General features: G+C 41.8%; 1 protein-coding gene across 1 annotated transcript; it reads left to right on the top strand.

The window, feature by feature from the left end:
• Nucleotides 1-340: 340 nt before the first annotated feature.
• Nucleotides 341-10,294, top strand: esd (esterase D/formylglutathione hydrolase). The gene is made up of 9 exons (XM_080753128.1): nucleotides 341-447; nucleotides 2,958-3,034; nucleotides 4,030-4,121; nucleotides 5,968-6,066; nucleotides 7,330-7,454; nucleotides 7,829-7,948; nucleotides 8,500-8,598; nucleotides 9,578-9,745; nucleotides 9,940-10,294. Exons 2-9 carry the CDS (start codon nucleotides 2,967-2,969, stop codon nucleotides 10,018-10,020), a joined length of 852 nt encoding a protein of 283 aa, XP_080609254.1. The 5' UTR covers nucleotides 341-447; nucleotides 2,958-2,966; the 3' UTR covers nucleotides 10,021-10,294.
• The last annotated feature ends 3,987 nt before the right edge of the window (nucleotides 10,295-14,281 follow it).

The raw sequence follows: 14,281 nt of genomic DNA, 5'->3' as shown, positions 1-14,281 counted from the left end.
AATCAATCAATCAATCAATCAATCAATCAAAGAAATAGCATTTTTGCATATTTGTTCCAAAAAGCTTCATACCCTGTATAGCTGTACAAAACGACAAAATGTGACATAGTTCTGTTTACACAATATTGCTGTACCCCCTCCAACTGTATAGATAAGGCTATGTTCCCCATTTTCAACTGTTTTTATTATATTTTGACACACTTGCTTTGACAATGTTAACGTATGTTTTCTCATGCCAATAAAGCTCCTTTGAATTATCGGACACAAACCGGAAACGGAATTTAGTAGGAGTAGGCGGGACTCTAGACCGTTATCTGTTCCTGCTCCTGCGCTGTCTGACAGTCGGTCCAGTCCAGTCCAGTCCAGTCACTGTCACTCATCCAGCGGGGGAGTTGTCGCAGCTCACCAGGGGAACTGACCGCACAGTAAAGTGAGATCTAAACAAAGGTACGTAACTGTGCTTTATATTATAGCTCGCTCAAACTGACACATCGATCAGTCTATCGCTCATAGTAACGCTCATCCACTATTCACTTTGTTTACAAGCAGCTTCCTTCCTTACAACGCTGTGCACTATAGCTGCTACTGGCTAAAGCTGATCTCCATATCGCGAGAGACAATAAACAGATCTACAAATTAAAAAGGTGTCGCTTTGCAACGCGTTGTTAAGTTGTAGACCTGTTCTCTTTTTTTTGGCACGCCTCCTAAACCGAATGAAAGTACAGTAAGTTAAGTAGCATTAAAACAAACTCGACTGTGTGCGAGCACATGTACAGTTACACCAGTGGTTCTCAAAGTGGATTCCAGGGACTCTGTGGGTTCCTTTAGGGTGGGTGGGTGGGTGGGAATCAGAGTTAAGGGGAGACCTTGACATGTTAAAGTTTGAGAAACACTGAGTTACAGTTTGCAAGCCTTTGCGGCTTAGATGACAGTGCTTTCTTTGAGCTTTATCCATGGTTAATGTGCAGCCATACTGTATACAGCTTCTATAGAGAGGGTTTGAATAGCAATGTGACCTGTCATGCTGTCTGATCATTAACTAGTACAGCAACTCTTCACCCACCATGCATGCTATTTTCACACACACACACACACACACACACACACACACACACACACACACACACACACACACACACACACACACACACACACACTAGCCTAACCTTACCTAACCCTCCTATTGTAAATAATTTTGCACCGTTTAGTTTTGTTCTTTTGTTTACAAATGCTTTTCTGATAAATATCTACTGCATAGTGTCTGTGTTCTATCCGTCTGTCATTCAACGTTATATGAGTTAAAGAGAAGGATCTGAATTGAAATAAGCCTTTCCTTACCTGAGTTTCCTTTTAGTTGACACTGAGTTGTGTTCAGTAGCAGCGCACAGCACCAATGCTTCCATTCAGAACTGGAATCAGCTTTATTCACGTCTCATCACAGGTATACAATACAGCTGTAAAGAAGTCCCCCCCCCCCTCCCAGTAAGCTGTGGTGTTCCTCAAGGTAGCATACTGGGACCTCTGTTGTTCCTAATATACGTGAACGACATGGCATCTGCTTGCGACTGCAACCTGTTCCTGTTCGCGGATGACTCGGCTCTCCTAGTCTAGGGCAAGGACCACTTGCAGGTTGAAAAGACACTTAACTCTGAACTAAGTAAGATCTGCACATGGCTTAACGACAACAAATTATCAATTCACCTGGGAAAAACGGAGTCCATCCTCTTTGGATCAAATCATAACCTCAAAAAAGTCGAAAACTTCACAATCAAAGTGGGTGACAAGGTCATAACACGAAAAAACGAAATCTCTTACTTAGGATGCATCCTTGAAGCTAATCTTTCCAGTGAAAAGATGACTTCTAAAGTAATAAATAAAATCAACCAACGAACTCGTTTCCTACAGAGGATCGCCCTGATGGTCAATTTCAACACACTGAAGACCATAGCTGGTGCAATAATCCAGCCCCTCTTTGACTACGGAGTCCACGTATGGTATCGTGACGCACCACAAGCCCTGAAAACTAAACTCCAAACAGCCCAAAATAAACTAATTAGGGTCCTGCTTATCCTTCCCTATCAGACTCACCTCACCGCTACTCACCAGTTAAGAGTGGGGTGGCTCAGAGTAGATGACAGAGTACAGCAACTTGCAATGGGCCTGGTGTACAAGATACACTACACCACTATGATACCCAAGTACCTTTCAAAATACTTTATAAACATTAAGGATGTCCATAATTACAACACCAGAGGCAGCGCCACAGATCACTTTCAACCCAGAGTCAAAACCAACAAAGGGTCAAACTCTTTTTTCTGCTATACCACCAAAATGTGGAAAGCCTTACCGAAGGCCATAAAGGAGTGTGGATCACTAGCATCCTTTAAAATTGCCCTGAAAAACCACTTACAGGCAGCAGCCGTTCGCAACTGGTAAAAAATGAACCTAGCCCAACCCTACCCTCCCCTGCCCCTTCTTTGTATATACTGTTGGTTTAGACTTACTGTCTTTTTTTTGTTTTTCTTTACTTATCTACTGCATAGTACTGTGTTTTATTTGTCTGTCATTCAATGTTATATGAGATACTTCAATGGTTTCCAGTGGAAATAAGCTTAGTCTTTTCATGGATCTCCTTTTAGTAGACCTTGTACCAGTGAACTGTACCGTCATGAAACTGTACCTTTTCCTATGCAAACTTCTAATAAAGTCTTCAATCAATCACAGATCATTAATATTAAGTGTGTACATGAGGAAATGGCAGCAGGTGATAATGTACATGAAGGCACATCAGTAGAAACTAAATTACCTGATCTAAAACAAAGACCTTTGTGCAAAAAAGGCAAGGTACTGTATGATTTCTGGTGAGATGCAGTGCATTGAAACATGTTGCAAAGAAGTGTGTGAAAGGTTTTCTGTTGTGCAACATAATATATGTGATGGTTCTGTTTTTGCTCCAGATAAGGAGAATGGCCCTCACTCAAGTGTCCTCCAACAAGTGTGCAGGCGGCTACCAGAAGGTGTTCGAACATGACAGGTGAGATGATGTAGTACGACTTCTGTCTCTGATATGACATGATGCATACCGACACAGAAGCCAGTGAAAAGATAGTCTCACGTGGCCAGACTGTTGACCTCTGCGATTTGCAAATGCTCCAGGCATACAGTCTGGGAGAACAGAAGTCTTATAAGTATGGGATAAAGCAGATGTGACGCACCCGCTCGATAACAAGTCCTACTGGAAGTGTTAAATGTCTTCTTTCTTTCTTTGGTGTTGTGTTACTTCCATGATGTTTTCAAATGTTTTCTTAAACTATACATGCATAACAAGAATATGCAGCTCGAATGACTGTCCGTGCTAGTGTGTTTCTGTTATGTTTCCAATGGTACTACTGTTCATTCTGCGCTAGTGTGTTTCTGTTATGTTCCCAATGGGACTACAGTTCTGTGCAGCAGTGACTACTTCCGTACTCGCCGTTCGGGAGCTGTCGTTCCAGACTATATACAGTCTGGCTACACAACACGAGACTACCTCTCCATTGACTTCCAGTGTAAAAAGATCAAGTTTTAAAAGGTTAAATATTAATGTATAAAACTTCCACATGACCTTCCTATGATCATAACACATTGACTGTTATGGAAAGAAAGTTAAATATTAAAATATCAAATATTAAGATGTGCCATCATCATGACCTTCCATGGATCATATCATACTGTTATGGAAAGTTGCAGCCCAGTCTGACTGGGATGCAGGCATGCATAGAATTAGAATACAAACAGTTAGAATAGACAAACAGACAACTTCAACTTTATTATGTAGTTAACTTTCTCTTTTATACTGTTAACAAAAAACTTTTGTGGAAATGATTGAAATCCACTGTTACATAATTTACACTATGCAAAACAAGGCTTTCTCAGGGTGGTGGATGGTGGAAGGAGGGCAATGTCGGGTCTCTTCTCAATTTGTATAGTGTCTTTCTTGACAAATTGTGATTTTGTACTATAATTTAATTTAATCTAATTTCTGTGCAGCACTGAGCTGAAGTGTAAGATGAAGTTTGCTGTCTACCTGCCCCCCAAGGCAGAGGGTGACGTGAAGTGTCCTGTGATGTACTGGCTCTCTGGTGAGTTGTCTACTCTACCCATTCTCACTAGTGGTGGGCAAAGGAATTCTGGTTGGCTTTCTCCAACAGGCAGGTCATTGATATTTAGGATGCGTCTTAGGCATTTGTTGGCGAAGGTCTGGAGTTTGTTGGTGGTAGTATTTGTCACTCCATGTCTCTGATCCATAGAGGAGGACTGATTTGAAGTTGGTTTTGAATATCCTGATCTTATTTTGGATGGACAGTGCCTTGAGTTCCATATGGGTTGCAGCGTGGTGAAAGCGTGTCTGGCCTTGTTAATTCTGCTTTTGATGTCGTCATCTGATCCACCGTCTTTGCAAAGTATACTCTCGAGATATGTGAAGCGATGTCGTTGTTCTGACGTTCTCCCTGTGTAGTTGGACTGGGAGTTCCTGTTTGTTGTTAAGCCTCATTTCCTCCATCTTCTTCACATTTATCTTTAGGACAGTTTTTGCTGCCTCCTCAGAGAGTAGTGTTAGCTTGGACTGTGCATGTTCTTGTTTGTGCGAAAGAAGACATAAATCATCTGCAAAGTCCAGGTCTTCAAGTTGTTAGGTGAAGTTCCACCTAGACTGAGTGGCAAAACATAAAGCACCATGAAGCATTGGAGTTTGGAAGAGCTCGTTGGAAAACTCCTCCTGACTCTCCCTCACTCCTACTGACTCCTGCTTTTTTGCAACTCAATAGGTGTTCCTGCATAACTTCCGGGTACGAATATGTCACACGCATACCCTCTATAGTTTTGGAGGCAGAGTGTGGTCCTTAGAAGTGTCACCGACTAGATTGAAAGAAAATTAAACAAAAGCAATTGCCAAAAATCTGCTTACGTCATCAGGATTCTACATACAGGCTTTAATTTGTTTTTATTTGTTCACTAAAACTGTAGTTGTTGTTGTTTTGCTTCGTTGGTTACCTCAGGGCAACATTTGTGCCGTGCGACCACTTTTGTTCTGGCTGACTTAGCCTTTAGTGGCTATGAGATCATAGGTGCACAGGAGAAGTGCTGACATGACAGCCAGTGTTTGTGGTGCATGGCAGCGGTTTAGGCTGATTGAGGGCCCTCTCAGTCAGCCTGACTCGCTGGAGGTCCATGGGCCATTTACTGTTCAATTACTGAGTCGTTATCTGGAGCAGTATTAATATCAATAACCACCAAACTCTGTAAATAAAACGTAATAGTGTATGGCGTTCCAACGATAAATACAATACATGACTCCAGAGAGGCAGAATCAAGCCACTCTGGGTGCATTCTAACGCAGCTAAACGTTTGATGTTGGCAACATGGGGGAGCGGCTCTGGTCTGTAATGATAAAGGGAAGGAGCTGGTCGGGTTGGCACATATCTCACCCCTGCTATGGCCAGGCCTGATAACGTTAGTGCTTCTGCAAGCATCAGTATGGCTGCGAGACAACTTCAACCAACTGTCAACCAATCCACCCATGATGTTGGCACTGAAGATGACCTGTAGAGTCACATTGTTCATCAATAAGTCCTCAAAGCCGGACTGTTCATGCAATACATGACACTTATGTTTTACCACTTTAAACTGGGCATATCATAGGCGAACAGTGAACCTTATTATAATTATTATTTTAAATGCTTAATTTTGTTGTTAGCTAAATCTTTGGTTCAAGAGTTCTAGGCCAAAGCATACAGGGGTGAAAACATAATCTCCAAAGACTGTGTGTGTGTGTGTGTGTGTGTGTGTGTGTGTGTGTGTGTGTGTGTGTGTGTGTGTGTGTGTGTGTGTGTGTGTGTGTGTGTGTGTGTGTGTGTGTGTGTGTGTGTGTGTGTGTGTGTGTGTGTGTGTGTGTGTGTGTGTGTGTGTGTGTGTGTGTGTATTCAGGACTCACGTGCACGGAGCAGAACTTCATCACCAAAGCAGGAAGTCAGCAGGCTGCCGCCGACAACGGCATCATCATCGTCGCCCCGGATACCAGCCCACGTAGGCACACACACACACACACACACACACACACACACAATTATTACATAATCGTCTAATCGCAATAATTAAATAATCGTCTAATCGCAATTATTAAATAATCGTCTAATCGCAATTATTTTACAAAATCGCAATTATTTTGTCATAATCATTTCCATGTTGAAAGATTTTCATATATTTTCAACCATTTAAAAAAAATATTGGAAATAGCAGATCTACAAGCTCACAACGTGTCGTGATGCGACACGTTGTGAGCTTTAGATCAACTCTTTCCAGTATCAATGATCTTTTTAAAGTATGTCAGTCATTTCTTTGTATATTTAGGTTATGTGTCATATCTGCTGCGTGCAACTTCAGAGCCTACAAGCCAAACAAGTGCACGCACACACACACACACACACACACACACACACACACACACACACACACACACACACACACACACACACACACACACACACACACACACACACACACACACACACATCATCATCATCATCGCTGTCTGGTGGAAACCTTGCATGTCCAAAACTGTTACTTTTCAGCAAATGGAAAAATGTGTCCCAATGTTGGATGTTTCAATAAAAGGTAAAACACACTACTTTAAACTTGGTATCCCCATTTTGGTCATGCCATTATAGGTGAAAAGTTTTAAACATGTGCAAATACAAATAATATACAAGTTCACAACGCATCGTGATGGAATGTGAGCTTGTAGATCTGCTATTTTCCCGATTTAATTTTGAGAAGGAAAAAGAAAAGGCATAAAAAGATCCATGGTTATCAAGCGAGAGCGACGAAATGCAAACCAGGCACTTGTGTAAGAGTGTGTTTTAGTTAAGCATTATTCCACAAGAGGGGGTGTGTGTTATTGTGAATATCATCACTCCTGCGTTGCCTCAGGAACAAGCCTTACTTGTTCTTCTTACAAAACACACGTCAACTTCATTTGATTATAATTAAGATATTCGATAGAATTAAAAAAAATGTAATGCCACATTTAGCTACTATGTCCCTGAACTTCACATGAAAACTGCTAGCCTAGTACTGGGAAAGGCAGCTCTTTTCGCGACCAGCGCAGAGAGCTGATTTTTAATGAGACCATTCCATAATGCTCAATATCATTACAGGTAGATAGCCATTTCAACCAATCAGATTGCTTCGTCGGAACTACCTGTTGTATAAACGCACAACTGTCACCTGCAACAAGAACAGAACTCCAAGCTGTGGACTTGGTGTCATGGTTGGTCTTTGTTCTGTCAGGTGGATGTAACATCGAAGGTGAAGATGAGAGCTGGGACTTTGGTACAGGCGCTGGCTTCTACGTCAACGCCACCCAGGAACCCTGGAAGACCAACTACCGCATGTACGCCTACGTCACTGAGGAGGTATATGGGATGGCTGTGTGGAAAATGTTATATCACGATTTATTTGACCAAACAACTCAACTTCGATTTTGTGAAGATGATCTACTTTTTTATTTATCTCTTCAAAAATGTTCAAAAGTAGCAAAAACAGATCTATGCTTGTAGGTCGTCTATTTTAGCTATTTCTGAAAATTAAAACCAGGAAAGGACAACACTTATATCATCTTGTGTTTACAGTATATGCTATATGTTAATTTAGCCCAGACTTTAGTCGTTTTAATGTGTGGAGTCACATTGCCCCCTTCTGGCAACATTGGTGTACTGCTGTGTTGCTGTACATGTGAACAAGCTCACCTTGAGCCTTGAGCACTGAACAACGTCTCCCCCCCCCCCAGCTCCCCAAGCTGATCAACGCCAACTTCCCCGCTGACCCAGACAGGATGTCCATCAGCGGGCACTCCATGGGCGGCCACGGGGCGCTTATCTGTGCCCTGAAGAACCCTGGGAAATACAAGGTACACAATAGGACTAGGAGAGACTCGAGAGATTGTTCTACAAATATATGTAGATTGTGTTTTATATACTGTATTTCTTTGGGGTGAAAAAGAGAAAATAAATTAAAAGTATGTGAAAAATATGTCCGCCTCATGCTCACGCAGATGAGTTTGAAGTTAGGAGGGGCATGTCTGATAAAATAAATAGGAAATGCATATTAAAACAAGCAAATTAAAAACTGTCTGGGGTTTATCCTTTTAAACACTGTAACCTTTTATTATTGGACAGTTAAGCCAGTAGGCTTCATTGGTTTCACATACAGCAGCGGTTCATGTCAAGAATGAATTTGGCCCTGGAGCCGCATTTGAAATGATTTTGTGCCAGGAACCCCATAAGAGATTTGTCCAAAATAACTGATCTGCAAGCTGACAGCGTGTCACAATTTGTAGATCGTCTAGCCAAAAACTGTCTGGTTGTTCGTCAACTGTTCAAAACTGTTCATCAGTTTGTTGGGAACCCTCACTCATTTTGATCATCTCTTTTTCTCCCTATCATGCTGTCTCTCTCTCAGGCGGTGTCTGCCTTCGCTCCCATCTGTAACCCCATGCAGTGTCCCTGGGGCCAGAAGGCATTTTCAGGCTACCTGGGGTCGGACAAGTCCACCTGGGAGGTAGGAGATGACAACACTCACAGACATACCAGGGGCTTAAGGCCCCTGGTACGGTATGTCTGCTTTCTAGTTTCTACCCATCTTCCTCTTGACAGAACGATAGGATGCAGGTTAAAGATAATCAAATTTGTCCTTTAAACCAGAATCTCTCTCTCAAGCTTATACTATATTGCACGAGGCTGTCGTGTGCCAAAAAGATGCAATGGCAAGCAACACCGTCCTACCACCAAGAAAATGTAATGTATTTTCATACGGGGTGTGTGTGTTCTTACTTGGATCTGTCGGGTCGCACTGCGCTCCTCATGTGAATAGGCGCGATTCAGCGCGTTGCATAGCAAAACACGTTTCAACTCTTGAGGCAGGCATGTGCATGAGATGACCATGAAAGTGTCATTATAATGGGATTGTGCTGCTACGCCTGTCTCAGATTGCCTGCACCCGCCTACCTGAATGCTCGCCTCACATTGAAATTGAATTACCAGTAGCTTATCAGTAGCTTTCAGTTTGAAAAGCCCTTTTAGGCATTACCCATTTAGGCCTAGAATTATGTAATGCTTTAACTATTGAAAAATAGCAGATATACAAGCTCTTTGAATATATCTTTTTAAAAGCGAACATTTGTAACTCAAACATTTGCTCTTGGGGGGTCCCTGGCAACATGTTTTGAGATGGGGGTCTGCGGCAAAACACATGTAATTTTGGGGATCCTTGACATAAGGTTTGAGAACCTCTGATTTAGAAGACATTTATAGAATCGGGTCAAAAACATTCAAAGACTTGCAAGACTTACTTCAAGATTTTTCAAAAAAAGCAAAAGCTTGCAGCGCGGCACTAGTTGCCGCGCTGTGAGCTTTTATATCTGCTATTTTTTTTATAGTTAAAGTGGTTAAAATCTAGATTAGAGTAACACAGATTTGCGTTCAGGCCAAAATGGAATAAGGCATAACCCTCTCTCTCTGCCTGTCCTGCTTCCACCCAGGCTTATGACGCCACCGTGTTGGCGGCTTCCTACTCGGGCCCAGCGCTTGACATCCTGATTGACCAGGGCCGTGATGACCAGTTCCTGTCCGCCAGTCAACTCCTTCCCGACAACCTGATCGCCGCCTGCTCTGAGAAGAAGATTCCCGTGGTCTTCAGACTGCAGCCGGTCAGTAATGTACCTGTCCACACACAACATTCACAAGTGACTAGGTCAGGGGTCTTCAACGTTTTCAGGCCAAGGACTTAGTCTGCTCTTTTTCCCCTCTACACTAAACCTCTTTGCCAAAAATAGCCGAGCTTGTAGATTGTGACCAATTTTGGTCGTACTGAATATCTTTTCTCTCTGGGTTCTCTCAACAGGGTTATGACCACAGCTATTTCTTCATGTACTCGTTCATGACCGACCACATCAAGCACCACGCCAAGTACCTGAACGCCTAAACTCACTGAAGGAACACCTGCACTGAACCAACACAGCAACGGGACCGTTCACATGCAAACAAATGCCTTCCCTCAGACTCTTTTTGGGGGCCTTCAAACTACACAGCACTTGAAAACGAAAATGCTCTTAGAAGAACGCCTGTGGCTTTTTGCAATGAAGTTTTATTTTGCAGCTAGCTTCTAAACTGGGTGAACAGTCTGGCATTGACTGGTAAAAATCACAGAGGAGCATTTTGCTCCGCTTTCTTTTCACAATAAAAGCTTGATTGTATTTTGTGTGATTGCGTTTTTTTGTTTTTTGTGGTAATGGCTTCCTGGCAGTATCATACCCATGGGGCATTGCTAATATATAATATTTTAATGATTATATTATTATAATAATTATAATGTTCCTCCTGGAATGGAACGGTTACTTAACAGCCGGAGAAAACATTAAAAATACAGTGAGCTTAGTGACCTGTAAGAGAAAACAATTGTGTATACACAGCCTTAATACCGGAAACCAAGTATACATACTTGGTTTCCGGTATTAAGGCTGTCTGTTGACTTTATGAAGATGCTGATTTCCTTTTCCAGAAGCACTTGACACCTGCTCACAGAGCCAAAACTACTAGTACAGACCATAGTATTACTGTGCTTAACTGACGATGAGACACCAAAACCACTCAAAAATATGAATATTTGAAATATACTTGTTTAAAACTATATTATAATATAATTATATTACATATTAATCTCCTTTGACACCTTTATGAACATGTTCTGTCTTTCACTGTCCACCTAAATGAAAAAAAAAAACTTTAAATTATGAAAAGAAAGTTTAGACTTCTGAATCCTATGAGATTAAGAACTTTGTTTTTCACTGTAGATTTACTATGGCTCTATAGCACAGAGGAAAGAACTTTGCCTAGAGAACCAAAGGTTGGTGGTTCAAGACCAGTGAAAAGCATTTTCTGTCTTTCACTGTCTGTTTTGTATTGTCTTGTATGTCATGACTTTTGAATAAAGATTTATTAAAAAATAAAAAAAACTTCACCAAGTTGAAAAAATCCACAACATTTTCTTCCTCCTGAGGAAATGGCACAGCGCAGAGGCTTTCTACCTATGTTTTCCACAAAGGAGGAAAGTGGTGGAAAGCATAGGTGGAAAGCCTCTGCGCTGTGCCATTTCCTCAGAGGGAAATGTTGTGGATTTTTTCAACTTGGTCAAGTTTATTTTTTATTTTTTAATAAATCTTTATTCAAAAGTCATGACATATAAGACAATACAAAACAGACAGTGAAAGACAAAAAATGCTTTTCACTGGACTTGAACCACCAACCTTTGCTTCTCTAGGCATAGTTCTTTCCTCTGTGCTATAGAGCCATAGTAAGTATAGAGGGGACAACAAAGTTATTAATCTCATAGGATTCAGAAGCCTAAGCTTTCTTTTCATAATTAAAAGTTTTTTTTCCATTTAGGTGGACAGTGAAAGACAGAAAATGTTCATAAAGGTGTCAAAGGAGATACATTTTTGCCCCTGTAGAGTTACTATGGCTCTATAGCAATGAGGGAAAAACAAGGCCTAGAAAATCAAAGGTTGGTGGTTCAAGACCAGTGAAAAGCATTTTCTGTCTTTCACTGTCTGTTTTGTATTCTCTTCTATGCATACCTGCCAACCCTCCTGTTTTAGGAAGAAGTCTCCTGTTATTTGACCTTTAATAGCGATTCGATACATATCACGATACATGGTTGACGATACGATACATGGACGATATTGGTTCATTCATGGCGATACGATACGATTCGATTTAATGATTTAAAATCGATATAGTAACTATTTAGCAAAGAAATTAAATCTGTGTGAAAGGTGTGGATAGCGCAGGTTTTTAAGGGAAACATGTACTATGGATATAAATAAGTAAACACAGTGATTATCTGCCAAATACATGGACATTGTATATTGACAAACCTGCACCTTGACATGAACCCAGAGATTACACATATTTATGATAGACCAGTGTAGCTAAATGGAAAGGAAAAGTAATTAAACCCCTCCTTTTTCTTTTTTCTTTTTAAAAATGCTAAATACAATGCACAAGTAGGTAGTATCGATACAATCGATTCTTTGCACTGCCGATACGATACAAAATAAAACTATACGATTTTAAGTTAAAAACGATATTACTATATTGTTACACCCCTAGTAAGTAGCCTTAGTAGTAGTACTCTTTTTCTTTTACCATTTCTCATTTCACACTTTTTGTGTGATAAGTAGGCTAATGTGTCAAAGACCCACTGATATGCAGCCACGGCCATTATACTGTAGTTCCTTGGCTATTTGATATTGGGGGGGGGGGGGGGGATTTGATTGTTCTTTTTGTTGAAAGGTGTGAGATCTAGCTCTCTCTCTAAAATAAAAAAAAGTGAGTCCCATCAAGGCGAAACAGAGGTCCAAGTCAGCCTTGAATCTCGATTACAGACAGATTGCCCTTCTAGAGGTCTGACTTGGACCTGATTTGCATGAGTTTTTTTTTCCCTCCGGTGTTTCGCCTTGATGGGACTCACCTTTCTCCGGGTGTTTCGCCTTGATGGGACTCACTTTTCTCCGGGTGTTTCGTCTTGATGGGACTCACTTTTCTCTGGGTGTTTCGCCTTGATGGGACTCACTTTTTTCCAGGTGTTCCGCCTTGATTTTGGGACTCACTTTTTGGGGATTTTTTGGTATTTTGGGACTCACTTTTCTCCGGGTGTTTCACCTTGATGGGACTCACTTTTCTCCGGGTGTTTCGCCTTGATGGGACTCACTTTTCTCCGGGTGTTTCGTCTTGATGGGACTCACATTTTTCCAGGTGTTTCGCCTTGATTTTGGGACTCGATTTTCTCCGGGTGTTTCGCTTGATGGGACTCACCTTTTTTCCAGGTGTTTCGCCTTGATTTTGGGACACACTTTTTGCAGGATTTTGGGACTCACTTTTCTCCGGGTGTTTCACCTTGATGGGACTCACTTTTCTCCGGGTGTTTCGCCTTGATGGGACTCACTTTTCTCCGGGTGTTTCGTCTTGATGGGACTCACATTTTTCCAGGTGTTTCGCCTTGATTTTGGGACTCGATTTTCTCCGGGTGTTTCGCTTGATGGGACTCACTTTTTTTCAGGTGTTTCGCCTTGATTTTGTGACTCACTTTTCTCCGGGTGTTTCGCCTTGATGGGACTCACTTTTTTCGCCTTGATTTTGGGACATACTTTTTTGGGTCGGTGGGGGTGCACGGAACTCCACAACGAGGGTCTGGGGTTCCCCCCAAAACTTCTTAACAGAAATATAATATTTCCCTGTGTTCTGTTACATTTCTTTTACATGTTTGATACTTTTATCAGGCTAGCCTGATAAAAGTACAATTTCAGCCTTAAAGGAGTAGTTCACCCCCAAAATGACTTTTTTTCTATTGATTACTCAGGCCATGGAGACGGTTCACTGGCCGGGTCCGCCCGACCCGGGGGCCGAGGCCCCGGGCGACAGGCAGAGCCCCGCAAGACTAACGGAAAAGTTTGACAAAAAAAAAGCCCGGCCAGGACCCATCGCCGGCCGAACCGACGCCCGTTCAATAATATTTTTTGGTTTTTGTCACATTCCTAAGACAAAATTTTGATTCGAGTAAATTTACCCCCATTGATTCCGGATGGTGACCCGTTTCGAAACGGGTCACCATCCGGAATCAATGGGGGTAAATTTATTGTTATCACATTTTTGTCTTAGGAATGTGACAAAAACCAAAAAATATTATTGAACTCTACTCTCCATGGCCTGAGTAATCAATAGAAAAAAAGTCATTTTGGGGGTGAACTACTCCTTTAAAGCCTTGCATGCTTTGCCCACACGCCCCAAGCAGACCCCGCCCCGACCATGGCCAGATTTGAACAAACCTATTAAAGGTATTCTACTTCACAGACCTCATTACTAGTCTGCTGCGCAAGCACGGCGAGGTCATCTCACAATGCTTTCTGAACTGGTTTTGAAGTGGGGCTTGAACCCACAGCCTCTGTATCATTAGCTCAGTATCCTAACTCATGAAGCTACTTGCTGCTTGAAACAAAATTAGATTTTTTCTTATTAGACGAACAACAAACAAATTATGGGAATTTCTCCTGGAGGTGTCAAACTCCCAAAATTCAACAGAACACTGGAAATTACATCTACTATGTTATTTCTTTTTCAGGGGGAGGACCCCCAGACCCCCCCCCCCCTTAAAGAGTGGGGCCATTGCATGCCGTCATACACAGATA

The sequence above is a fragment of the Nannobrachium achirus genome (genome assembly GCF_963921795.1).
Source record: "Nannobrachium achirus genome assembly, chromosome: 22".
Classification (NCBI taxonomy): Eukaryota; Metazoa; Chordata; class Actinopteri; order Myctophiformes; family Myctophidae; genus Nannobrachium; species Nannobrachium achirus.
This window is presented reverse-complemented; position numbering and strand designations above follow the sequence as displayed.

Coding starts and splice junctions, on each gene's coding strand:
- esd (XM_080753128.1), top strand. CDS start 2,967: ATGGCCCTCACTCAAGTGTCCTCCAACAAGTGTGCAGGCGGCTACCAG. Junction 6,067..7,329: donor CGCCCCGGATACCAGCCCAC/GTAGGCACACAC, acceptor TTGTTCTGTCAG/GTGGATGTAACATCGAAGGT. Junction 8,599..9,577: donor CGGACAAGTCCACCTGGGAG/GTAGGAGATGAC, acceptor GCTTCCACCCAG/GCTTATGACGCCACCGTGTT.